At 41.3% G+C, this 21,903-nt stretch overlaps 1 protein-coding gene across 11 annotated transcripts in view; it reads right to left on the reverse strand.

The window, feature by feature from the left end:
- The window catches only part of RASGRF2 (Ras protein specific guanine nucleotide releasing factor 2), a 128,072-nt gene that overhangs the window by 57,120 nt on the left and 49,049 nt on the right, over positions 1-21,903 (reverse strand). For 5 of the 11 annotated variants that reach the window (XM_064402918.1, XM_064402910.1, XM_064402909.1 and 2 more), the window contains exons 3-12: positions 16,997-17,144; positions 15,450-15,539; positions 14,037-14,290; positions 12,654-12,733; positions 12,042-12,235; positions 10,222-10,331; positions 8,492-8,610; positions 3,798-3,958; positions 2,724-2,815; positions 1,765-1,909 (exon numbers count right to left, since the gene is read on the reverse strand). In XM_064402918.1, coding sequence (XP_064258988.1) covers positions 1,765-1,909; positions 2,724-2,815; positions 3,798-3,958; positions 8,492-8,610; positions 10,222-10,331; positions 12,042-12,235; positions 12,654-12,733; positions 14,037-14,290; positions 15,450-15,539; positions 16,997-17,144 — 1,393 coding nt within the window. The remainder of the gene's footprint in view (positions 1-1,764; positions 1,910-2,723; positions 2,816-3,797; positions 3,959-8,491; positions 8,611-10,221; positions 10,332-12,041; positions 12,236-12,653; positions 12,734-14,036; positions 14,291-15,449; positions 15,540-16,996; positions 17,145-21,903) is intronic. The other 6 variants (XM_064402912.1, XM_064402917.1, XM_064402916.1 and 3 more) reach the window with 3 other exon arrangements.

Genomic DNA, 21,903 nt, shown 5'->3' on the forward strand with positions numbered 1-21,903 from the left:
GAATTCAGAACTACGAGAGATGAATGTTCTTATTTGTGTGCATAAACAAAACACAAATAGCCTTGACTTAGCTCTGGTTAGCTGGAAGTTTAGGGTTTCTGGGCTTTTTTTTTGCATTCAACTGCTTTCCACAAATAGATTATGACAAAGTTTGTCTATTATGTTTAAAGTAAAAGCAATTTTAAAAAATGCCAACAACATATCCCTGACATGTAAAAAATTTTAAACACTCTTTTTGTTCATTCACAACACAGTTCCTGCATGCTGTCAGAATGCTCAGCAATTATTTATAATGGTTTGTTAGTATTCATTTTTGGCGGAAAAAAGAGTTTATCCCATTTTCTTACTTCATTATTCATGTGATACGGTATCATTTTCACACTAGGACTCAGGTGGTTTTGATCTGTACAAAAATCATGAATAAACCAGTACTATCCTTATTAAATCAAAATATGTGTCTAGATGGGCTTTTCTTAAACATAAAAACACTTACCACTATGCTTGTACATGGACAATTTTGAAATTTATACCCCATCTCTGTTCTTGAGAAACACACTTCCCTGGTGACTCAAATGCAACGGAATTTTGAGGGGAACAGGCAGCACTAAGGGTTTTTCACAGCAAATCAAAGGTCTTCATCACCCCCGTGTCAGGCTGGTTTTCAGAAGCTCAGAGTGAAGGAACACCTCACCAAAACCAGGTGAAAAAATGTCTTTGGCTGGAAATGGGGGTGTATATTCCATTTCCACCTGTCAGTGGTGGGGCAGTTATCCTCTGATCATTGGGCAGTTTTCTTTCTCTCTCCCACAGCCAATCCTCCCTCCAGGAGATCTCTGCTGTTCCTGGCCACTGAGTGTCCCTGCATGGCTGATCAAATTCCATCATCCCATGGGGAGATGCTCTGCCCAGGGCAGGAGCCAAGCATTCCTACCTGGATACAATCTGAGCCTGGAACAGCACAGCAGCCTCTGCCCACTGCACTCCCAGAGGAGCAGCTTTCTCCTGCTCTGCATTCCCACAGGAGCAGCTTTCTCCTGCCCTGCATTCCCACAGGAGCAGCTTTCTCCTGCCCTGCATTCCCACAGGAGCAGCTTTCTCCTGCCCTGCATTCCCACAGGAGCAGCTTTCTCCTGCCCTGCATTCCCAGAGAAGCAGCTTTCTCCTGCCCTGCATTCCCAGAGGAGCAGCTTTCTCCTGCCCTGCATTCCCACAGGAGCAGCTTTCTCCTGCCCTGCATTCCCACAGGAGCAGCTTTCTCCTGCCCTGCACTCCCACAGGAGCAGCTTTCTCCTGCCCTGCACTCCCACAGGAGCAGCTTTCTCCTGCCCTGCATTCCCACAGGAGCAGCTTTCTCCTGCCCTGCATTCCCACAGGAGCACCAGGCCCATCTCCAGCAGCCCTGGAGCTGCAGAGGAAAACTCCCCCCTTGTGCAGGATCCCTGCTCCAGCAGAAGCACAGCTGGCACTGCAGGAGGGCTGAGCCACCCTGGGATGGGACTGTGCCACCCCCTGACCCACAGGGGCAGCTCCTGCTCTCACTCTGCCAGTGGTTTGTTTGGGGTTTTGTACTATTACATTTGTATTTTTAATTTTCATGGTGAAGAACTGTTATTTCTATTCCCCTATCTTTGCCCGAGAGCCCCTTAATTTCAAAATTACAATAATTCAGAGGGAGGGGGTTTGCATTTTCCATTTCTGGGGAGGCTCCTGCCTTCCTTAGCAGACATCTGGCTTTTCACACACAGACAGAAAAGCACAAGGTACCTGGCTGATGTCACTTGTCCATGCAGCTTTCTCCTGCCGTGATGGGGCCAAAAGCACAACAGTGAAAGGAGGAGCATCCGCGGGCTCCACTACCAGCTTGAAATCCAGGTGTCCAAACACCTGCCCAGAACCTTTGGCTTTACAGCCAGAGGGGGAGAAAAAAAGTCACAACATGAAATGTCACAGCATGGGAAAAAGAAAACAGTGATTTCATTTATAATGGAAATGCTATAAAACATCTTACTGATAAAGAGCAAATCCAATTAATTATCCAGCAACTCATTTTGTTCTTCACATATGCCAAGCACAAAAATAGTGGGATTTGCTCTTCAAGATAAAGTTTATTATAACACTTGTATGCTAATACATCCTTATCATACTACAAGTATCACTCAAATTAACAAAACTGCTGTCATAATTCAAGTGTAAAACTAGACAAACTGCAGGATGGACGATGAAAGGAGTAACAATAAAATCAGCCTGAGACTGTATTTTGTAATTCCATTTGAATAAGCTTGCAGTCCTGATTTGTGGGGAGCCCAAGAAAAAAAAATTCCCATTAATTCTTCCAAATCAGTCAACTCCCAGGTATTCCAGAAAGCAAATTATTACGAAGCTTATTTAAGGCTTTTTATTTTTTCTTTTTAACTCTTTTTATTTTCAAAATTTTTTTAATATTTTATTTCCCAAAATGCTCTGGGTGAACTTGAATACAAAAGCCAGCAAATAATTTGTCACATTTCTCCAGCCAACCCTCTTGAAAACCCAGTAAGGGGTGTTAACAGCAGGAACAAATACAACAAATCAATGCCCCATCCAAGCCAGCATGTCCATTATTGGAACAGCACTTCTAATGTATCAGTTTTACACTGTATTCTACTGGATTCACAACAACATATCTATTTGCTCTTATAAAAAAAAAAAAGGTACTAATTTTAGGAAACTAGAAACTGTACTTACTACTGACAGCTGAATTTAACTTACAATCATCATCACTCGCTTCTGTCTCTTCGACCAGTGTGCATTCTATCAGAGACAGAACACCTCCTGTCTGTGGAAACAAAGCACATTTCACACAAATGTTTTTATTCCCATTTGTCACAGGTTTTTTTAAATGTTGACAGGCCTGACTCTAACATTTTACATTACTCAGAGCTCTGAGGAAGACACATCAATTTCATGATGCACATTTTTTCCTTAAAGAACTAAACTCGAACTGATTTAATATAATGCTTTCCTAATCCAGCAGATCAATAGTACAATGCATAAAACTTCTTTGACTTTTACCACACCTTAATATATGCCACACACAGACTTGCTCACAAATTCAAAAACAGTTAACTAGAATTTAATCTTCTGAATTTAAGTGAAATACATACAAGATTTTTTTAAAGGTTCCATTACACTCTATTTATTTTGCATAAGTACTTGAACTACATAAGAGGTGCAAAGTGACCCTTAATAACCTCTTGGTATGCCAAATTAAAATTCCATTCAACATAACACACTCTATGAACTACCAACATCTCTTAACCACAAGCCAGCACTATGAAAGACTGATTCTCAACTAGAATAGAAATATAACTAGATTGTTCTTAGATGACATTTTATTTTAAGAGAACATGCTGTTCAGGAAAACTGAATTGACTTTGAAAATTAATTTTATTAGAGCTCTGGAAAATGTTCTTTGGCAATTCTGCAGGGTTGTACTGACTGATTTATGCACTGAAAACTGACTTAAATTCAGTGCTACATACACTGAATTTATTCACTACTTCAAACAAATAGATACATCAATGCCTTTTTTCTAATCCCCAGTTTACTAGAATTAACTGGGTCTAATAAAAGAAATTTGACTGAATTCTATTACTTGCAATGAAAAGACAAGGCAGTTAAATATTGTGCACCAACCCACTTTTGTTTATAACCACTAATGCAAAGCTCACATGAAACCCATAAAACATCAAAATGTTGACAGTTCACCAAAGATGTGTTTTCATTTTGAAAATTAAATTATAATATGAAGTCCATACCTTAAGAAGATGCAGTTTTCCTCCTGAACTTCTTGTACAAATTAAGAAGTGTTTTGTAAACAAGAAGCATTGCCTTTCTCCTTCTTTCTTCAAAGACAACGAGCCCAGGCGAACTTTACTCAGCTTTCCCCTCTCAACTGAGGGGACCTGGATAAGGGAACCTGATAATGAAAGTGAAAAATTTACTGCATTACAGTAATATTTAGTGGGCAGTGCTCAAGCTATCACTATCACATTAATTAACACAATTCTTCATTGCAGTATCAATGTGTATCAGCATCTCTTTCAAGCACAAGTCAATCCTTTCTTACTGCACAGGTTCCCTTTGTTTGTTATCATAAATAGACTCAAGTACAGTCTAGACTAACATGGCAGGATTAGATCCAGGGCTGAGTGGGCAATTAAACACACTGAGAGGCCATTAATCACAAAATGTGGCTGAACAGCAAACACCATTCTGACAGCCACTACACTTGCAAAAGACACTTCCAAACCAAAGAGACAGAGAATGCAAAGAACATGGGAAAGTTCTTTTTGATGGAAGAGAGTTTGTGTGTGTGCCCATGTGCAAGAGAGAGGGATATGAAGCACATTTCTTCTTCTTATCTTGTACTGCATAATTGTCAGTTCTCCACAGCTCATCTGAAATGTGTTACCAGTAAAACACTCCCGAACTAAATTGAACCTGCTTACATAAGCCTGAATTTTGCTTTGCAGAGCTCCAGGCTGGGGACAGCTCTGCTTCTCTTGCTGTTTCACATCCCAGTCTGTGACCAACTTCTCCAGATTGATCCCACCATGTGTATCACCTCCAAATTTGGAGCAGGAGTTAAATTTGGTGGTGAAGTGCAACTCCTCTGTAGATTAAACAGAAATATTTCTACCATACAACTTGCTGTTAGCAGACAGGGCAGCCAAGAGACCTCCAAGTCTCCTTCCCACACATCTCTCCTCACTATTACCTTTACACTGGCTCGTGCCTTCTTCCAGCATCAGGTACTCACACAGCCACACCAGCAGGAAAATAATACTGGGAAGAGGCAGCTGACTTAGCTCCCTGATAGGAGCAAGGTCACAAAAGCACCAAAAAAGTGATGATGCAAAGGGAGCTGCACAGCAGAACAAGCAGCAGGAGAAGGCTTTGACCTGCCCCTTCCAGATATGAAATGGCACAGCTGCATCAAAGCTCAGAGTAGTTGTGGCACCCTGACACAATGCCAGCCTGACAGAATTACCCATGAAATATTAGATTTGCAACTCTTACTCTGTGTTGTCAAAAGGATTATCCTTCTCAAAGTTCACATATGCAATCTTAAATTAACAAACAGAGAAACTGCAGTAACTGAGAAAGGTGCTATTCATCTACATTTTTTTTCCTACACTTAGCTGTCTCTATATATTTAAGTAGCCTTGAATTATTAACATGTAAACTTCTGCTGACATGGGAAAATACACAGCAGTAAATTTGCCAGAGAACAGCGTTCTCTGACAAACATTTCACGTTTGGACTAAACGCGTGTAACACAACTTGTGTCACCAAAACAGAACAGTGAAGTTATGCTCTAGAATTTTGCAGAGGAGTTTGGAACATCTCAGATTCACTTACATTCTGACCCAAACCCCTAAACATTTACTGGCTGTTTGCATTTCCCCTGGACAAGCAGCCAACCTGCCCCAGCTGTAAGAGAGAGGGAGATCATTTCCATGTGTTGGAATCGTGACTTTTCCATGTTACACAGAATGTCCCCCAAGCCACACTGCAAGGCCAGCATGTTCAAAACAACTCCCAGACAAAATCCCCAAGGTACTTTTAGTCCTAAAATTCCATCTACACTTTTAGAGTAGCAATATTCAATCTGTACATTTTGTTTCTGCTTTGCTCAGTAGAGTAATAGTACTTATAAATATGATATGCTTCAGAGGTAAGTTTACTGGTAATTTTGTTTACTTATTTTTATTTTCATTAGAGTGCTTTCAGGACTAACATGCTCTGTTCATAACGGGCAGAGGTTAAACAATGTTCTTGCACGGAGCTGAAATACTGTTTAATAAGGTAAAACAGAGCAAACCTCTCTCTAAAAGCAGAAAACAAGACTGCATTTTCTCTCTTTCAAATGTGCAGAGAGGAACATATCTACACAAATGCATGGCTGACACCAAGCAAGGACTTTGGGCATTCTCATCAGGCTTTAGTGGTTAACAAAACTGGCCATTGGCTTTACCACAGATTTCCACTTAAGGGAAAAAATGGTCACAATTGGCCAATGTACAGATGCCATGAGCAAGTGAAGCTAATTTTAGAACATTCACTAACAGTATAGTTTGGACAATAGTGTAATCCCATGAATTTTTATCCAGCCTCGGGCCTAAGCACTTTCAGCACTTCAGTGCTTCAGCAGTCACCCTCTCAGCCTTTGCTCAATCCAAGGAATATAAAAGGCTGTATTTATAAACAAACACAGGCATTCAGAAGTCTACACTGAACTGTCTGATTGACCAGCTCAATCTGGCTTTCCCCACGCTGGAGGTTTTCAGGCTTTTTTACTCTTTTTTGCTGTTTGTTTTTACTGCTCAGAGGGTTAAACATTGTAAGAGGTTGCTCATTCAGGGAGGCTGCGGGGTCTCTGTCCTTGGACACAACAAAATACTGACTGGACATGGCAGAAACCAACCTCCCCCACAGGGTGCTGCTTTGAGACTGGAATGGATAATTTCCAAAGTCCCTTCCAGCTCCAGCTATTGCCTGATGTTGTGGTCATGACATCTTTATCAGCAGAGGTAAATTCACAGCAGCTGATGGCAGAAGCATCAGAGTGTTTGAAGGCACCAGAGGGGTTCAGGGTGTTCAGTTGTTTGGGTATCAACAGATTTGAGACTCCCTGAGTGTCCTTCAGCCTCACAAGGAAAATGTTCCTCACTTGTTTGTGCACCTGACTATAACATCTGTACCTAACTAAGAGGCAGAGAAAATCAGACCCCAAGAAACTCGAAGGAGAATTCACAATCTGCATTGCAAAACACTACCAGGGACAGTTCCCGTGGTCTCAACATGCACAACTCAACAGAATCAATCTCTTCTTAAACATGTAAAGTCTGTGACACATGAAAAAGTTGTCATTAACATCCACAAAAAAAGCCTGAACAAAGGTAGTGGCGCCTCTCTCCTGTTTTAAGCTGTAAAAGAGGCTCCTGTGCCCCTCTACACTGATCAACACAGCAAAAGGCAGCCTAACTGACACCAGAGGAGAGGGACACCCTGCCAAAGTGACCCCAGTGTCACATGTAAAAGGAAAATGGGCTCCATTACTTCATTTGCTTTATTGAGATTTCTGCCCTTGCACAGAGTCACAGGCAGTGGATGTTCCAGCAGATAAGCTGATACAACCTTCTGTAACACACACTCCTGTCCACTGCCCTCTGACTGTGTGCCTAGAAATAAATCTGAATTTAATTTACTTACAGGGTTTGGCCTGGGCCTGACAAGCCAACAGTAATTTGTTCAGATCGATTTTTCTCTCAGAAAAAAATTCTAAGTTTCACCGATGAAGCAGTGAGTACATGGACAAAACACTGTTAGTCAGTTTTAATGGGAAACCCCAATAAATAAAAATACATATTTGTATTATGTATTGTAATAATCTTGAAAAAAATTCTGAACTGTAATTAGATTTCATAGTACAGGTCAACCTAGGATAATCACAGCATTGTAATTATTTGGCTGTGGGTAAAAAACAACTTGTTTTTTTTTTTTTTTCTGAAAGCCATATTCATAAAACACCTTAGAGGTAACAAATGCATACATTTAATGAAGAATCAAATAATTTAATAGGGTTTGTAAAAACAATATTGTTAGTTTATTGTAAAAATAATATTGGAAGTTATCACAGAAAATTCATAGTTTGGCCACATAACTACAGAAACAGCATAAAATGTATTACAAAATGTACAGAAAGACTATTAATTACCAGGTGCAATATGGTCCCATCAAATACCAGATGTTCTGCCGAGGTTATCTGAAAAAGGTTTCATGAAGAGATGCACCTAAATTATATTTCTAACCTTTCCTGAGTATATTTAAGGCTTTTCAGCACAAAGGAGCAAAACCTGTCAGAATCCTGCACTACAGATCTGTAGTTATTGTGTACAAGCCCAGTAACTGGCTTCAAGAGATTCAAAAGTAAAATATTATATAAATGGGAGAAAAATAAGCAGCTAAAGTAAACACCATCCAGTAAGAATTGCAACCAATTTGCAATTTCTGGCAAAAAAAAAACAACAACCCTGTCCCTTATTTAAAATAGAAATGTTATTCCAGCAGAGTTTTTTGGAACTTCACAACAAATTCCACCTCTGCTGTAACTGATTTTCAACAGAAAGTTTCCATCAATAGACAGAGAGAAGAGTGCTGCTCATCCCCTTGGGACCACAATCCAGGCAGAATGTGAAGCACAGTCCCAGGGGGGCTTTGCTGATTTTCCTGCAGAGCACAGCACAGACCTGAGGTCCAAGCACAGCCCAAAATCATCTGTTTTCAGGGCACTTTGTGACTCACCCTGCAGGGACAGGGGGCAGGCTCAGGATGCTGACAAGTGCCCAGTGCAGAGCCCAGCCTGGCGATGGCAGTGAGAGCCCTGCTGCCTCCAGTGCAGTTTTTTTTCATGAATTTTGGGCAGCTTTGCAGAGCAATGTCTTACCTTGGCGGATAAAGGTTTGGCTGGTGTCTAGCAATATGTCACAGCCCTCCACTATGGTCCTCTCTATGGCCAGGTTCTTCCTGATGTTCTCTGTGTCACTCACCTCGTCGTGCATCACTCTGTTGGGGACAAAAAATGCACTTTATCTCCCCAAAACGTGCCTCACACCTGCTGTGTCTGTGAAGACACAGTGCATGCCCTTCACCACCTGCTACAGATCTACCCACCCCGTGCCTCACCACTCCACTCTGCACTCCAGAGCAGGTCTCCTGCCTTTTTATCCTCTCCTTTTCCAGTCATTCTTGTGATCATTTTGATTTTTCAGCAGGGGAGCCTATTTGGCAGACTTGTGACTGTTCCTGAGCACATCTGACAGATGCCACTGAGCTGCAAACACTTCACAGCTGATAGAAGAGAACCTGATCCTTAATGCCACAAACAGGGAAGTGTTGCCTAGAATTGTGGAGGGCACATTGTAAATTTCCTCTCCATTTAGGGTCCTACTCTGTCCCTGCTTCATATTTACAATTCAGTCCTTTTCCTTTCCCTTTCCTTTTTTTTTTCCTTTTTCCTTTCCTTTTTCCTTTCCTCTTTCCCTTCCTTCAACAAACACAGCTTTGATATTTCAGTATTTCTTTTCCTTTGCTGCTTTTTTTTTTTTTTAATAGGCATTCTCCCCTTACAGAGAAAAATACAGATTTTTTTTTTTTTTTAATTTTTTTTTTTTAGTGCTGAAACCGACCCAGGAGCTTATATGATCTTGCAATGATATTTTCCCGACGTGGGACTGGACTGCACTTTCTGGAATCTCCTCCCCCCTCAGAACTACCTTAAAGGGATGGAAATGAGTCAGTTTATTTTACATTTAAGGTCTCTACTGACTTCATGAGCAGAGAGGATCAGTCAGTCTCAGACTCCAGCTCTGAGTGTTCAGTGGTGAATCGGCTGGATCAGCAGTGAACTCTGACTTACGTGATGAAGCCAGTCCAAAGCTGGTTTATCTGCTCGTGCAGATCTTTTACAACTAAACATTCTCCAAGCACATCTTTAGTGAATACTCCAGACACTGAATATTTATATCCTGGAGTTCACTCATGGTCTCTTTGTTCACAGCAGAAAACTGCATTTCCCAGAGAGGAGAAACACATTTCTCACTGGGCTGATGAGAGGAACATCTGAGAAAGGTCTGGGGGTTCAGGGAAGAGCTTCACTGTGCAGGTTTCCACAGGGAGCAAAAGTTCTCAGAATATTATCTTTAGTTCCTGCTTATCTAGCATTATTTGAAGCATATATGAAAGTCAATTTTCACAGAAGCATGCTAAAATTCTGACACAGATACAGAACTAAGTACTTTCCAAGACCATGATTATTTAAAATTTCCTTCTCTCTGTAAATTAAGAAAAATAAAATTTCTTTATGTAAAGAAAACTGCTCTGTTCGTAACCCAGGAGTAGGTGGTTTCTATAGTGACTTCAATTCTCCCTAACCAAAATACAAGGAGACACTTGGAGATTTAAAATTGACCAAAAAAAAAAAAAAAATAGAACAGACAAAATATTACACTGACATATTTTCGGTTTTCTCTTTATCTTCTGTTTTGGGTTTGATCCCGTTCTCTAAAATGCATATCTTTTTAAAAGAGCAAAAACAAGTAATAATAAAGAAAAACTAATTTTTCTTTTCAAAACCTGTAATTCAAAATTACCAGATAGAAGGTAGAAAAATCTTACCTTGAAAGTTCTTCTAGTTTAGATTTAGCAAATTCAAGGCTTTTTCTCTCAACGTGTTCGTGTGGTGTGTGAGCCAAAAGTTCATGAAGTGTTATAATGTATCTGGGAATCTTGAAACCAATAAGATATAATATCAGTAAATCCATATATACCTTCCCTCAATTTTAATAGATTATGAGCATGTAAATTTCTGTTGACATTGAAAATACCAGGTGACCTGTCTGCATTCAGAAAACATTCACATTGCACAAAAGGAGATGGAAGAATGTCCAGCATTTGACTATTAAAGGCTGCAGGGTAACAAGGACCCTTCAGAGCTTTTAACCACAGAAAGAAGGACCCTTCAGAGCTTTTAACCAAGTGATGGTGCAGCATAACTGGTCTGACACAACAAGATTTATGTAGGAGGAGAGGCAACATTATGCTCATGTGGAAAGTCACCAGCAATGACATAATAACATTCCTCATCATGCAGGAACAGGACCATCTCCTTCCCTCCCTTGACCTGGCTTCAACTCAACCCAAGGAAACCCCATACCCACAAAAACTTTACAATGTACCGCTTCAAAAATTAAAAAAGTATTGTCGCAGGTGCTGATGGCTCCTTAGGCTAATATGAATAATTACCATTTACATAAGTGTCACTGATGCCCCTTTTTAATTTTGTTTTCTCTATCTGGCTTGCCAATGACTGCACAAACGGAGGGGGTTCACTATTCCTCATGAGTAAAATGTCAGGTTAAATGAAAAAGACATAAAATTCTCAGGCCAGTGCTTCACAGACATGATAAAACAGCAGAAAATGCCTACTCCAGACAGACATCAGGAGGGTAAGCACAGTTTTCAAAACTTTTGCAGTTTATTTTTCATTTTCTAGAGACCAAGTCACTCGAGAGCAAAGCAAGGAGAAGGACACGAAAAATTCTCAGTAAGGCGCTTATGGCTGCTCTAAGTTACTGAGTATCATTTTTCTCTGGGCTTTATAACCACGAGTCCTAAGTCAAGGACCTGCTCCTTGCTAATTTTTTTTTTGGTGTGGGAGGCCAGGTGGTTTCCCCAGGCAGGTGCTGAAGGTATCTCCTCTTTGGGCTACTTTGACAACTCCCCCAGCCCATCAGACACCTGAGCCCAAACGGGGTAGCCACAGCCTCACCAGAGAGACAGGAGGGCTCTTGGCATGGATGATCCAGTAGGGTTTATTAAGGAAAAATCCAAGGGTGTGGATGAGGACAGAGACAGGAGCACAAGCTCCCCTCAACGGGGCAGGGGCAGGGCCAGGGTATGCAACTGGGGGAGGGAGGCGGGGTCAAGGCCAAATCATCCAATGGGAAAGCGGTCAGGGCAGAGCTGAAGCGAGATTGACATGGGCTGCACCAATGGGAAAGCAGAGAGGGCGTGGTTTCTTAGGGGAAACCAATGAGGCGAGCAGGGGGCGCAGAACTTTCTAGAACCGGGGAATGAGCAGAGGTCAATTGGCAGCAGCACATTAACATTAAAAATCAAGGGATGATGTGGAATTGTGCTAGTCTCTTGCCCTGATTTACACAGTGGTGTCTTCCCGTGGCATTCCCACCCTTTTTTCCCTCATGGCTGTCCCCCGCTCTTTGGTGCCATCCTCACCCCACGCTCCCCCTCAGCATTGCTGAGACTGAGCAGAGCTCTCTACCGATCTCCATCAAAATAAATTACACCAAACTAATTTTCAGGAGAGTGCTTCTAGTTAAACAAGAAGAGCCCTCCACCGATTGCAATGTCAGTAACATAAAATGAATCTACCAAACAGTAAAACCAAAAATACACAAAAAATACAGATGGAGTACCTGAAACATGGGGTAGGTAAGGAAAGTTTCCAGCATTCTGCCCTCACATGCCGGGTTGGCTTCATATTGCTTCAAGAGTTTGTCAAAATCTCTGTTTTGCTTACAGTTTGCCAGCACTTGTAGGCTATACTGATGATTCCGAACAAATTCTTGATATATGTTCAGCATTGGCAGGAGAATGTCAAATAAGTCAGCTAGAAAAAACAGAAAAATACCTTTTTTTTTTTTTTTCCCCCCAGCTACCCATGTATTGGAATACATTTTTAAAGAAAGCAGTGTTTTCTCTGGAAGTGAAATTACTATAATCAGTTCTGTTTCCAATATACTGACAATTTAGCAATATTAAACATAGCTATTTCACCTGCCCAGTGATGGTTGTTCTGATTACCCAATGGTCAGATAGCATTACCAAAAATACAAGTCTAATCAAGGCTTAGGACAGAGGAATTCTCATAGACCATTACTGCCCACGTGGGATTCCCACTACACCTGATCTTGTGGTTTTATGCATATACATTCCCTTCAAAAGGGACTATAGAAAAAAAAAATCCCTACTGAATTTTCAAAAGTAAATATAAAAGGTCTACCCCTCCAGAAAATAAAGTAACTTACCTAGAATTAAGGTAGGCCAGTTGGCTATTCTTGCTTTTAAGCCCTGGTGAAATATCTCATGAAGAAACATGATTGTTTCACTGAAAAACAAGTATTTAAACAAACAAAAAGACAATTCTGGTTTTATTTTCTGATTAATAATTCACAGAGAAACATCTCTTCCTCTTTTGCACTTTGCTAGGAAAAAAACAAAAGACAATTATTGTTATGGAAATAAGTGCTTCCTTTTATTGCATTGTTTAAAAATACTAGCTCAGTGCTTCTAAAAAACTTGTAGTGTTCAAGATAATATTCTAACATTGAATTCATATTCCAGCAAGGGAAAGGAAACCTGCCTCATGACTAAAGGAACATATTCTATTTCTCAGAAGTTTGGGGCAGGCTTGGATGCAATCCCAGCCCTGTATCTAATGTTGGATGCCTCCTGGGCTACTTGAACATGCTCATTACAGCAGTACTTGGATGCCTAATGAAAGAACAATTCTTTTTTTGCAGGATATGAAAAGACAAGTGAGAGGGAAGGAGATTCCTTAGGCAGGACAACAGAAAATAGAAGCTTTGACGTTCTCGTCCTCGGGGTCTTATGGGGATCATATGAGGCCACTAAGTCCAGTTTTGCTCTCTTAAGAGAACAAAAGAAACAGGAAAGGTGACAGGAAATTATGGGAACTGTCCTAAGAGGCACCATCTGTCCTTTTTTGCCTTTAGCAGAGGAAGACACAGAATGTAGGGAGGTAAAGAGGTCATGCTGGTTTCCAACAGCATCACCTGCAGCACCTTTCCCTTTCAGCCCTGGAAAAGTGTCTGGATCAGTGACACCACCTGTACCAGAGCCAAAACAGGGGCCAGGACTCTGCCTTCAGCTGAACCAGAATGGGAACAAGCACTCAGGGAAACCCACCAAAAAAAAAACCCAAATAAAAAGCCCAAACCTGTAGCCATGATATTTTATGAAAAATCCTTTGCTAGAATTTTTCTCTTATCCTAGCTAGAAGCCTCAGAAAAGAAATGTAAATAATTAAGTATCTGATGGCTGTGGAATGTGCTCTGGACATTGTTTACCAACAGGTGCACCTGAGATTGGTGCATGTTGGTTGTTTCTAATTGATGGCCAGTCACAGTCAGCTGGCTCGGACTCTCTGGGAGTCAGGGGCTTTTGTTACCATTCCTCTCCTGTCCTTCCTAGCCTTCTGATGGATCCTTTCTCTCTATTCTTTTAGTACAGTCTTAATATAGCATTTAATATAATATATATCATAATATAATAAACCAGCCTTCTGAAACATGGAGTCAAGATTCTCCTCTCCTCACTCGTCCCAGGAGTCCCCCTCGGCTCAACCATACCAAACCAACACAAAGAAATCCCAAATAAATCCCCCATACCTGTTGAGGAAAATGCTGCTGACATCATCGTGGCTGATGGGCGGCTTCTTGGAGCTCGCTGCCATCCTCAGGGGCCGCAGGAAGCAGTTCACCAGCACATAAAGCTGGTGCACGTACTCAGACTCAGCCTCCACCATGTTGAAAACTATCTGGTTCCTCTTCCTCATGCTCTCTGCATGAGGAGAACAAATATAGTCTTGGACAATGGTTTTCCATTTTCTTCTGCACAGCCAGCCCCGCATAAAGCTCTGAACCTAAAAAGGGGATCACGCAGGAAAAGAAAGTTAAAAAAACATATTACATGGCTTATCATAAGCTCTTTGCTGTAGAAATAGCTCTCAAAATTAAAAGCCTTTGCTCAAAAATAAAAATGTTCCCTTATTGATATATAATTGTTCTGTAATTAAATATATTGTACATTTCTGTTTGTTAAGGGTCATAATTGTTGCCAGGAAACAGACTGTAAAACATGGTATACATAGAAGGGAATCTTTCACTGCAAAATGGAGTGTTGTCCCCTTCCCATCAGCATGAGTGCAGTTCCTTCTTCCTCCTCCTAGACCATTTCTCTTATACCCCAAAGGTATCCTGCAATACCTCCACGTAAAACATTCCAGCACAGACTCGATGTCACTACTGGCAGAATTCTTAAATGATTTTTTAAGCTCAGTTTGCTTTCCATTTTGAACAGATAATATTTGGCACGGGTATTTAAAGCTAGGTATCAATACATTGCTTGGTATCAGACATCAAGGTAACAAACACAGTATTCAAAAAGACAGATTATTGGCATTCTTAAAAAGCATCTCTGTGTCATGGAAAAATCTAACTAAGCACAATATTTATTGAAGTTGCAAGTGCATTAAAGATTACAGAGGAGGTCTACATCTGGCCACAGGAAATTTCATTATGTGTGTGCCCTGATCTTGATGTGGAGATCATTCATCTTGAATGAGAAGTGCAAAATTTCACTGGTATCAGTTTACTCTGAAAAAATAACTTAAATAAAAGGGGCCCAAATGCCAGAATGACCAAGACACAGAATACAGTGAGTTGCATACAGATTCAAAGCTCTCTTGCTACTAAAAGGGGCATTCCCAGCTTCTGCAACAATGGTTAATTTACACAAAAAACTCACACCAAGTTACCAGCTCAGTGCTGACCCTGGCTCAAACTGCACACCCCAGAAAAAGACAGCAACTAGAAACGTTCCATAAAGGATTTCATGCAAATACATCACAAGGTTAAATGTGGCACTAAAATACATGTTACTGAAAAAATTTAAGTAGGGGCAGGGAAAAGAAAAACTTTGCTATTCAACTGTACTTAAAAAAAAAAAAGCTAGGCCAAAAAAAGGAAGCACACCCCTCATCCCACCCTCCTCCCTTTAAACACAAAAGGTCTCATGTTTACCTTCTTAATTTTTTTAATATCTGGGTCTTCATCTTCCTGGTTGCCTTGATAAGGTCGCATTTTTTCCTTTGTTTTATTCAGCGCTACAATCTGACAAAACCAAACACTCATTAAATGCTTCCTCAAGTTAAGGAAACCCTTGGTTGGAGAACAACAATTTCCCCTTCCCCCAGCCTGTGGAAGGGGCACAGATTGACCAGCAAACATCTGGGGAGAGGGACTGGGGCACTTCAAGCTAGTACAGGTTCAGCTGTAAAAGAGACCCAGAACCAGCAGGTTCTGCCCCCAAAACTAACTATGCCTTTTGGGCTTTATGAACAACATCCAGGGAATCAGAGCAGTCTGGGACAGTCCTTAACACCATCACAGCCAAACTCAAACCTGAAGGCTGGGAGGAAACAGTGAAATCAGTGGCATCCACTCTGCAAAGCAGTGTGTCATCTTAACAGGATGAAAGGATGACAGGATGTCAGGAAAAGTAACCCAAGCAGCCCAACACACCCCAATACTTTAAAAAAAAAAATTAAAAAAATTATTATTCTAAGGAGTCACAGGGGGACTGTAACATATTAACCTCACTGGGCTCTGCAATTTTCACAGAATACTACAGAAATTCTGAATGCCACTGATGCCTTAAGTTTGAGATTTCATATTTTTCAGACTCTGCGCTGCATTAGTATGTAACTCTGAACTTCATGTAAAGTGTCAGCAGCTCTCCTCACAGCTCAGGCACACAGAACAATCCTTTTCCAGCCCCACAACCAAGGACACCGCTGCAGCTTCAGCCCCAAAAAGTGCCAACAGCAGGGAATGGAGGAGAGCAACCTGGAAGGGTGGGACTGCACAGCCTGGAGCTGGAACTGGACAATGAACCCAATGTGGAAATGGACCAAAACTGATAAAAGTGTGAGAACTTGTGACTCAGAGTCCATCTTGGGTCTGCCTTGGGTGCAGCTTTGTGGCCACAGCTCTCTTGATAGAGAGCAGGCAGGCACAACTTCCCAAGGATATTTTCTGGGAATCGCAGTGAGGAACCTCAGAGAAAGAGAAAACAATTCTTATCTCTCTTCTCTGTTCCTACCATTTTTGCACATGTGGAATGTGTTAGGAAGATTGTTTACCTGAAGGGAGTTCTTAATTGGATTCTGGTGATGATTGTTTATATTAATTGGCCTATTGGGTCAAAGCTGTGTCCTGACTGTCTCAGACAGTCATGGGTTTTTCTGTAGTATTTTTTTAGTATTCTTTAGAGTGGTATGTCTTCAACATAGTATAGTATAATATAATATTGTTATAATAAAGCAATTGTTCAGCATTCTGAACAAATGGAGTGAGATGCCAATCACTCCCTGCATCAGGGGCTCCTGATTCTGCTGTACACCTCGGGAGGAGCCACAGCTGGGCTCTTGTACTGCCCAAGGCCTTTTAATAAATTGTACTTTATTCCTTTAACTGTGTCTAGCCCTGTTCTAGGAGCCTGCCAAGGCATCCCCACAGCCATGCACCCAGCAGAAGGCTCCAGTCAGGGGCTGCCTGGTGGCCCTCACCTCCGACTTGAGCCGCTCGATCTCCGTGTCCTGGTCCTCCAGCTGGTGCCGGAGCTGGTTGGCCGCCACCTTCTCGGTCTCCACGATCTGCACCAGGTGGATGTACTTCTGCATCAGCACCTCCCGCTCAATCAGGATGTCTGAGTAGCTGCCAGAGAAAGATCAGGTCACTAAAAACAGCCAGATGCTGGGTTTTTGTGGTTTTAGTTTAAGAAGGCTTCTGCTCCTTAAGGAACTGTAAAAACAGAGACTGGTTCAGGTGAAAAGATGTTTCAAATGATTCCTCTTCTGTGCTTAAAGAACTGTTCATAATAATCATTATTGTTCCTGGCATGATAGCCAACTGTGCAAAACATTACTACTGTTAGATATTTATTATTGTTATATATTTCCTGTTGTTAGATATTTACTACCATTAGAGATCTAACTATTGTTAGACAATTACTATTGTTAGACATTTACTATTGTTAGATATTTACTGTTGTTAGATAGGTATCTATTATTAAATACCTATTATTAGTAGATATTTAGACTAGAGACTTGACAAGCTAGAGGCTTTGTCAAGCCTCTAAAGGGGGGGAATAATGCCTTAAGATTTAGCTTTCATATTTTCCAGATTCTGTACTGCATCAGTATATAACTCTGAACTTCACATAGTGTTATATGTCCTCACAGTTTACCTAGACAAAACAATCCTTTTCTAGGCTAATATATTTTTAATAAACTCCTACTTTATGTCTTTATTCTGCCTAGCCTCTGTTCTAGGTGTCCTCTCAAGGCATCAAAACCCCCTCATGGGACTTGGACAGATAACATGGCCCCAGTGGCAATAAACTTACAAAGACATGCTTGTTTGTTTAAGTTATAATGTGCAGCTTGATCATAAACCACCCAAATCATAACCACCAAATCATCCAAATTGAAACAGTTTAATATCCTTTTTTAGACACGGTGTAACAGTACCCAGTTTCACAGTATTCAGCTTCTGAGAGCAAGATAACTGCACTTTTTATGAGCTTCTAAATCTCATGCTAAGCCCAAGAACTCAGTAAACTCAGTTTGTTTTATTTATTTTGAGGTATTGATTTTTTTCCATCTTTTGGGAAGACTTGGGGGAGCATGTAGCACTTCATCAAAACTATTTCTCTTCATCTGCCAGATCAATTTATGGAAGAATTCCCATCAAAACTATCACTTCAGTGTGCTAACACATGTTTTATTTTTTAGGCCTTTTTAAGATTACTGAAATAAATGCCTGTAATCCAATCAGTATCAGGAACCAGTCTTTCCTTTACCTCTTGGGCAGCTTTTCTCTGCAAAGGGACAATATCCCTAGTGTAATCAGATGCCAAAATCTGAGCATCACGTCAGAAATGCTTCCCAGCTTCAGGGAGAGGAGAAGTCAGTTTCTCCCTGTGCAGCATCTTCATCAGACTGACAGCGAAGCAGCAAAATCCAGACACTTTGCTGCCTCTTACCCCGGGTTTCAGGAAGGTTGTTCCTCTGAGAATTAGGTAAATTTACAAGATAAAGAGCCAACAAAACACAGCAGAATGGAGGCCCTAAATCATTGACAAGTGATCCCTCACTGTTTGATATCCTATCTTTCTCCATTGCTGAATTTGAGCATAGCATTTAACAGACGGAACTTTGGAATAGCAAATCTTTTCCTTTTAAAATTCCTCCTGCTTGTTATAGCACTCATAAAAAAATGAATACTCGCTATTAAATACTGTGAGGATCCTAAAATTGCAGTAATGTGCATCCTCTACAATGTGTTTTTTTTTCTGTAAATATTTACTTGTATTTCAGTTAGTGTTAGTGAACTTCCACTCTGGAGGGGGCCAATATTAACCACAGCTGTTGAATTCAACACCTAATCTGGAAAACAAGCTTGGATTTAAAATAATTAGTATAAATTCCCACAGCTATAATAAAGTAAAAAATTTTCCTCCTTGTACAGATTATAAAAAGAACAAGAAGTGAATATAATTCTAGTACATTTGCTGTTATAGTTTGATTACTGCAGAAGTAAACAATACACTGGAAAAAGGAAGGTCAGGGCACTTCTTCCAAGAAGCGAAAAACATGCATAAATAAATCTGCCATGAAGCAATCCACTTATCACTCAGCTGTGCAAGAAAAAGCAGTGAAGTATGAGATTAGTTCTTTAAATTTTTTCAAATTTTTTTTTTTTTTTGCTTTCCAAGAATTCTGGGTTTGGTTTTTTTTTTTCAGAAATCAGAGTACTTCACCTCTTTGCACCCTAAAAAGGCATTTGCACATCATAAAAATTGTCTGAATCAAAAGCACTAATCATGTCTGAGGTAGCATAAATTGTTTTACAATGTTCTCAAGATAAAAATATAAGTAATATATGCAATGAAATGCTTTTATTTAAATTTAACTGAAATAGTCTTTCCTACCTAAAACCAAATGCAGACAGGTGAAACACTCTTTTTTTCTATTCATCCTTTTCAAAATGTTTTAGAAGTTTTGCTACCAATTGTTTTCAACACAGATTTTGAGGGGTTTCACTTCAATTTCATTCAAACTGAGGAAAATGGAAGGAAAATAGTAGGATACAGACTCAGAAAGGATGAACTGCTGATGTAGGACCCAAGACATTGCTACATACAGTACTTCTCTTTCACTTTTTTGTTGCTTCCTTTAGGGGAAGAAATTTGTGTGTATTTCTTGGGTTCTTTAAATGCATTAAGCTGGACAGGTTCGCCTTACTGGGGAACAAGAAACTTTGCTCTGGAAGACGGAAGTTTTTGCTCTTTTGAGATGCTCTTAGAGCAATTCAGTGGGGGGCTTTGGCTGTCTAAAATGTGAGACTCAGCCTGGAAACCAAACAACATCTCCTTCACTCCCATAATTAGCAGTACGAAGAAGAGTTAATTAGAAAAGCCTGTGTACACCTACACTAACTTATAATAGGCTAAATCCATTCTCCTTCTCAAAACTACTGCTGGGAAAGGAAAAATCAGAGGCTTTTGGAATAAACTTCACATTCTTCCAGCCCCTTCCATCCATCTCTCTGCACGCCTGAGTAGAGATCACCATGTCCAAATGTGTTAATCTGAATATCCATAGTAATCCCAGCAGCCTTACAAGAGGACAGGGTATCAGTACTGACACGAGCACACATGTATAAAACATCCTTGTCAGAGAAAATTGTACCAAAATGTTCGGATGTCAAAGCAACATAGAAAAATATATAAAACAACTTGTGAGCAGCCAGTCTAGGTCTGTTTTTTTGTCTAGGGTATCGTTTGATAGAAAGAAACAACTGCTGCAAACCACAGCTTATACGAATTTTTATTAATATTTTATTGAGGGAAGCAATTCTGCAGTGTCTAAAACATCCTGAAAGCTGAGGCTGAACCTGTCTGCTACAATCATCTGTAGGAACAGGGCTCAAACCAGGTATTTCAAGAACCTCTGATTGACCCATCACCCACCACATGGAGAGAGGAAGAAATTAATAAAACCCTGATAAAAAGTCCTGTACCATTTAGCCTGGCATGCTTAGAAAACCTAGGAAAATGGAGAAAGCTTAACCATAGCCTCTGACAGCAAGCCAGGATACAAGTTCCAGTAGTGCTAAAAGCTTTTGAGTTTTGTCCCAAAATGAGACCAGAGTGATGGTTCATTGCAGCAGCCCATCCTAATTGCACTGAAGTTGCTCAGGCTGCTGGGAGAAGCAGGCATTTGGTCTGGCCACATCAAACCACCCTCCTGAAAAGCCAAATACACAGCCTAACCCACTCCTTATGAAAACCAGGCTCTGGCTGTCTGGAAGGCAGTAGAAATTGCCTGCATCTGTCCCCACACCCACCTTGAGCAGCTGCAGGATTCCTCAACAGAGGAGAAGGAGCCTCCAGACAGGTTTTAAAGCCTGATGGCACAGTCACAGCTACAGCAGGGATGAGGACAGTAAAAGCTGCACTAGAACATAACCAATGTGACTCCAAGCAAGCTGCCTTGGGGAGTGATATAGGGTTCTGAGGGATCCCTGTGCCAGACACAGCCACAGGGCACCACGAGAACTCCGCACCCAAAATGGTTTCTTACTACCTTTTAACTGAGAGGGGAAATACAAGCTGGGAGACAGAAAAAGGAAGACAGGGAATGTGCACCCAACAGGTAAAGTACTCAAATCATGTCCATGGGGAATGGCTCACTCAGGAGCAGGGTGTGAGGGGAGGGAAGGCCTGTTGTGTGGGATGGGGACTGTGCTCAAAACACCTCTCACCACCCACTGTGTCACCCACCAAACTCACACCTCACACCAAAACCAGCTGTTCCCATTGTCCTGGCACTCCAGCCAGGAAAATCTGACCACAGGAATTCATCCAAAAGCAAACTGAAGGAGAACGGCACCCCATCCCATCGTGCACAACTGAGACAGACCTCAAAGCATGAGCAGCCATGAATCACAGAATCGTGGCATGAGTTGCGTTGAAGGGACATTGAAGATCAGCCAGTGCCACCCCAGCCATGGCAGGGACACCTTCCCCTGTGCCAGGCTGCTCCAGCCCCAGTGTCCAGCCTGGCCTCTGGCACTGCCAGGGATCCAGGGGCAGCCCCAGCTGCTCTGGGCACCCTGTGCCAGCCCTGCCCACCCTGCCAGGGAACAATTCCTTCATAATATCAATTTTAACTTGCTCTTTTAGTTTAAAGCCATTCCCCCTCATCCTCTTGCTATCTGGCCATGTAAACCATCATTCTCCCTCTTTTCCAGGAGCCCCCTTACAGAGGGAAGCTCATGAAAAGCTGCCATGAGGTGTGCCCAGAGCCCATGGAAAGCCTCTCCATGTCTCCTCTCAGGCTGAGAGCAGCCACCAGCCACATGGGTGTGAAACGTCTTATGGGCTTACGGGGAAGAGCATTTTGGGGCT

Source organism: Passer domesticus, chromosome Z, assembly GCF_036417665.1.
Source record: "Passer domesticus isolate bPasDom1 chromosome Z, bPasDom1.hap1, whole genome shotgun sequence".
Taxonomy (NCBI): Eukaryota; Metazoa; Chordata; class Aves; order Passeriformes; family Passeridae; genus Passer; species Passer domesticus.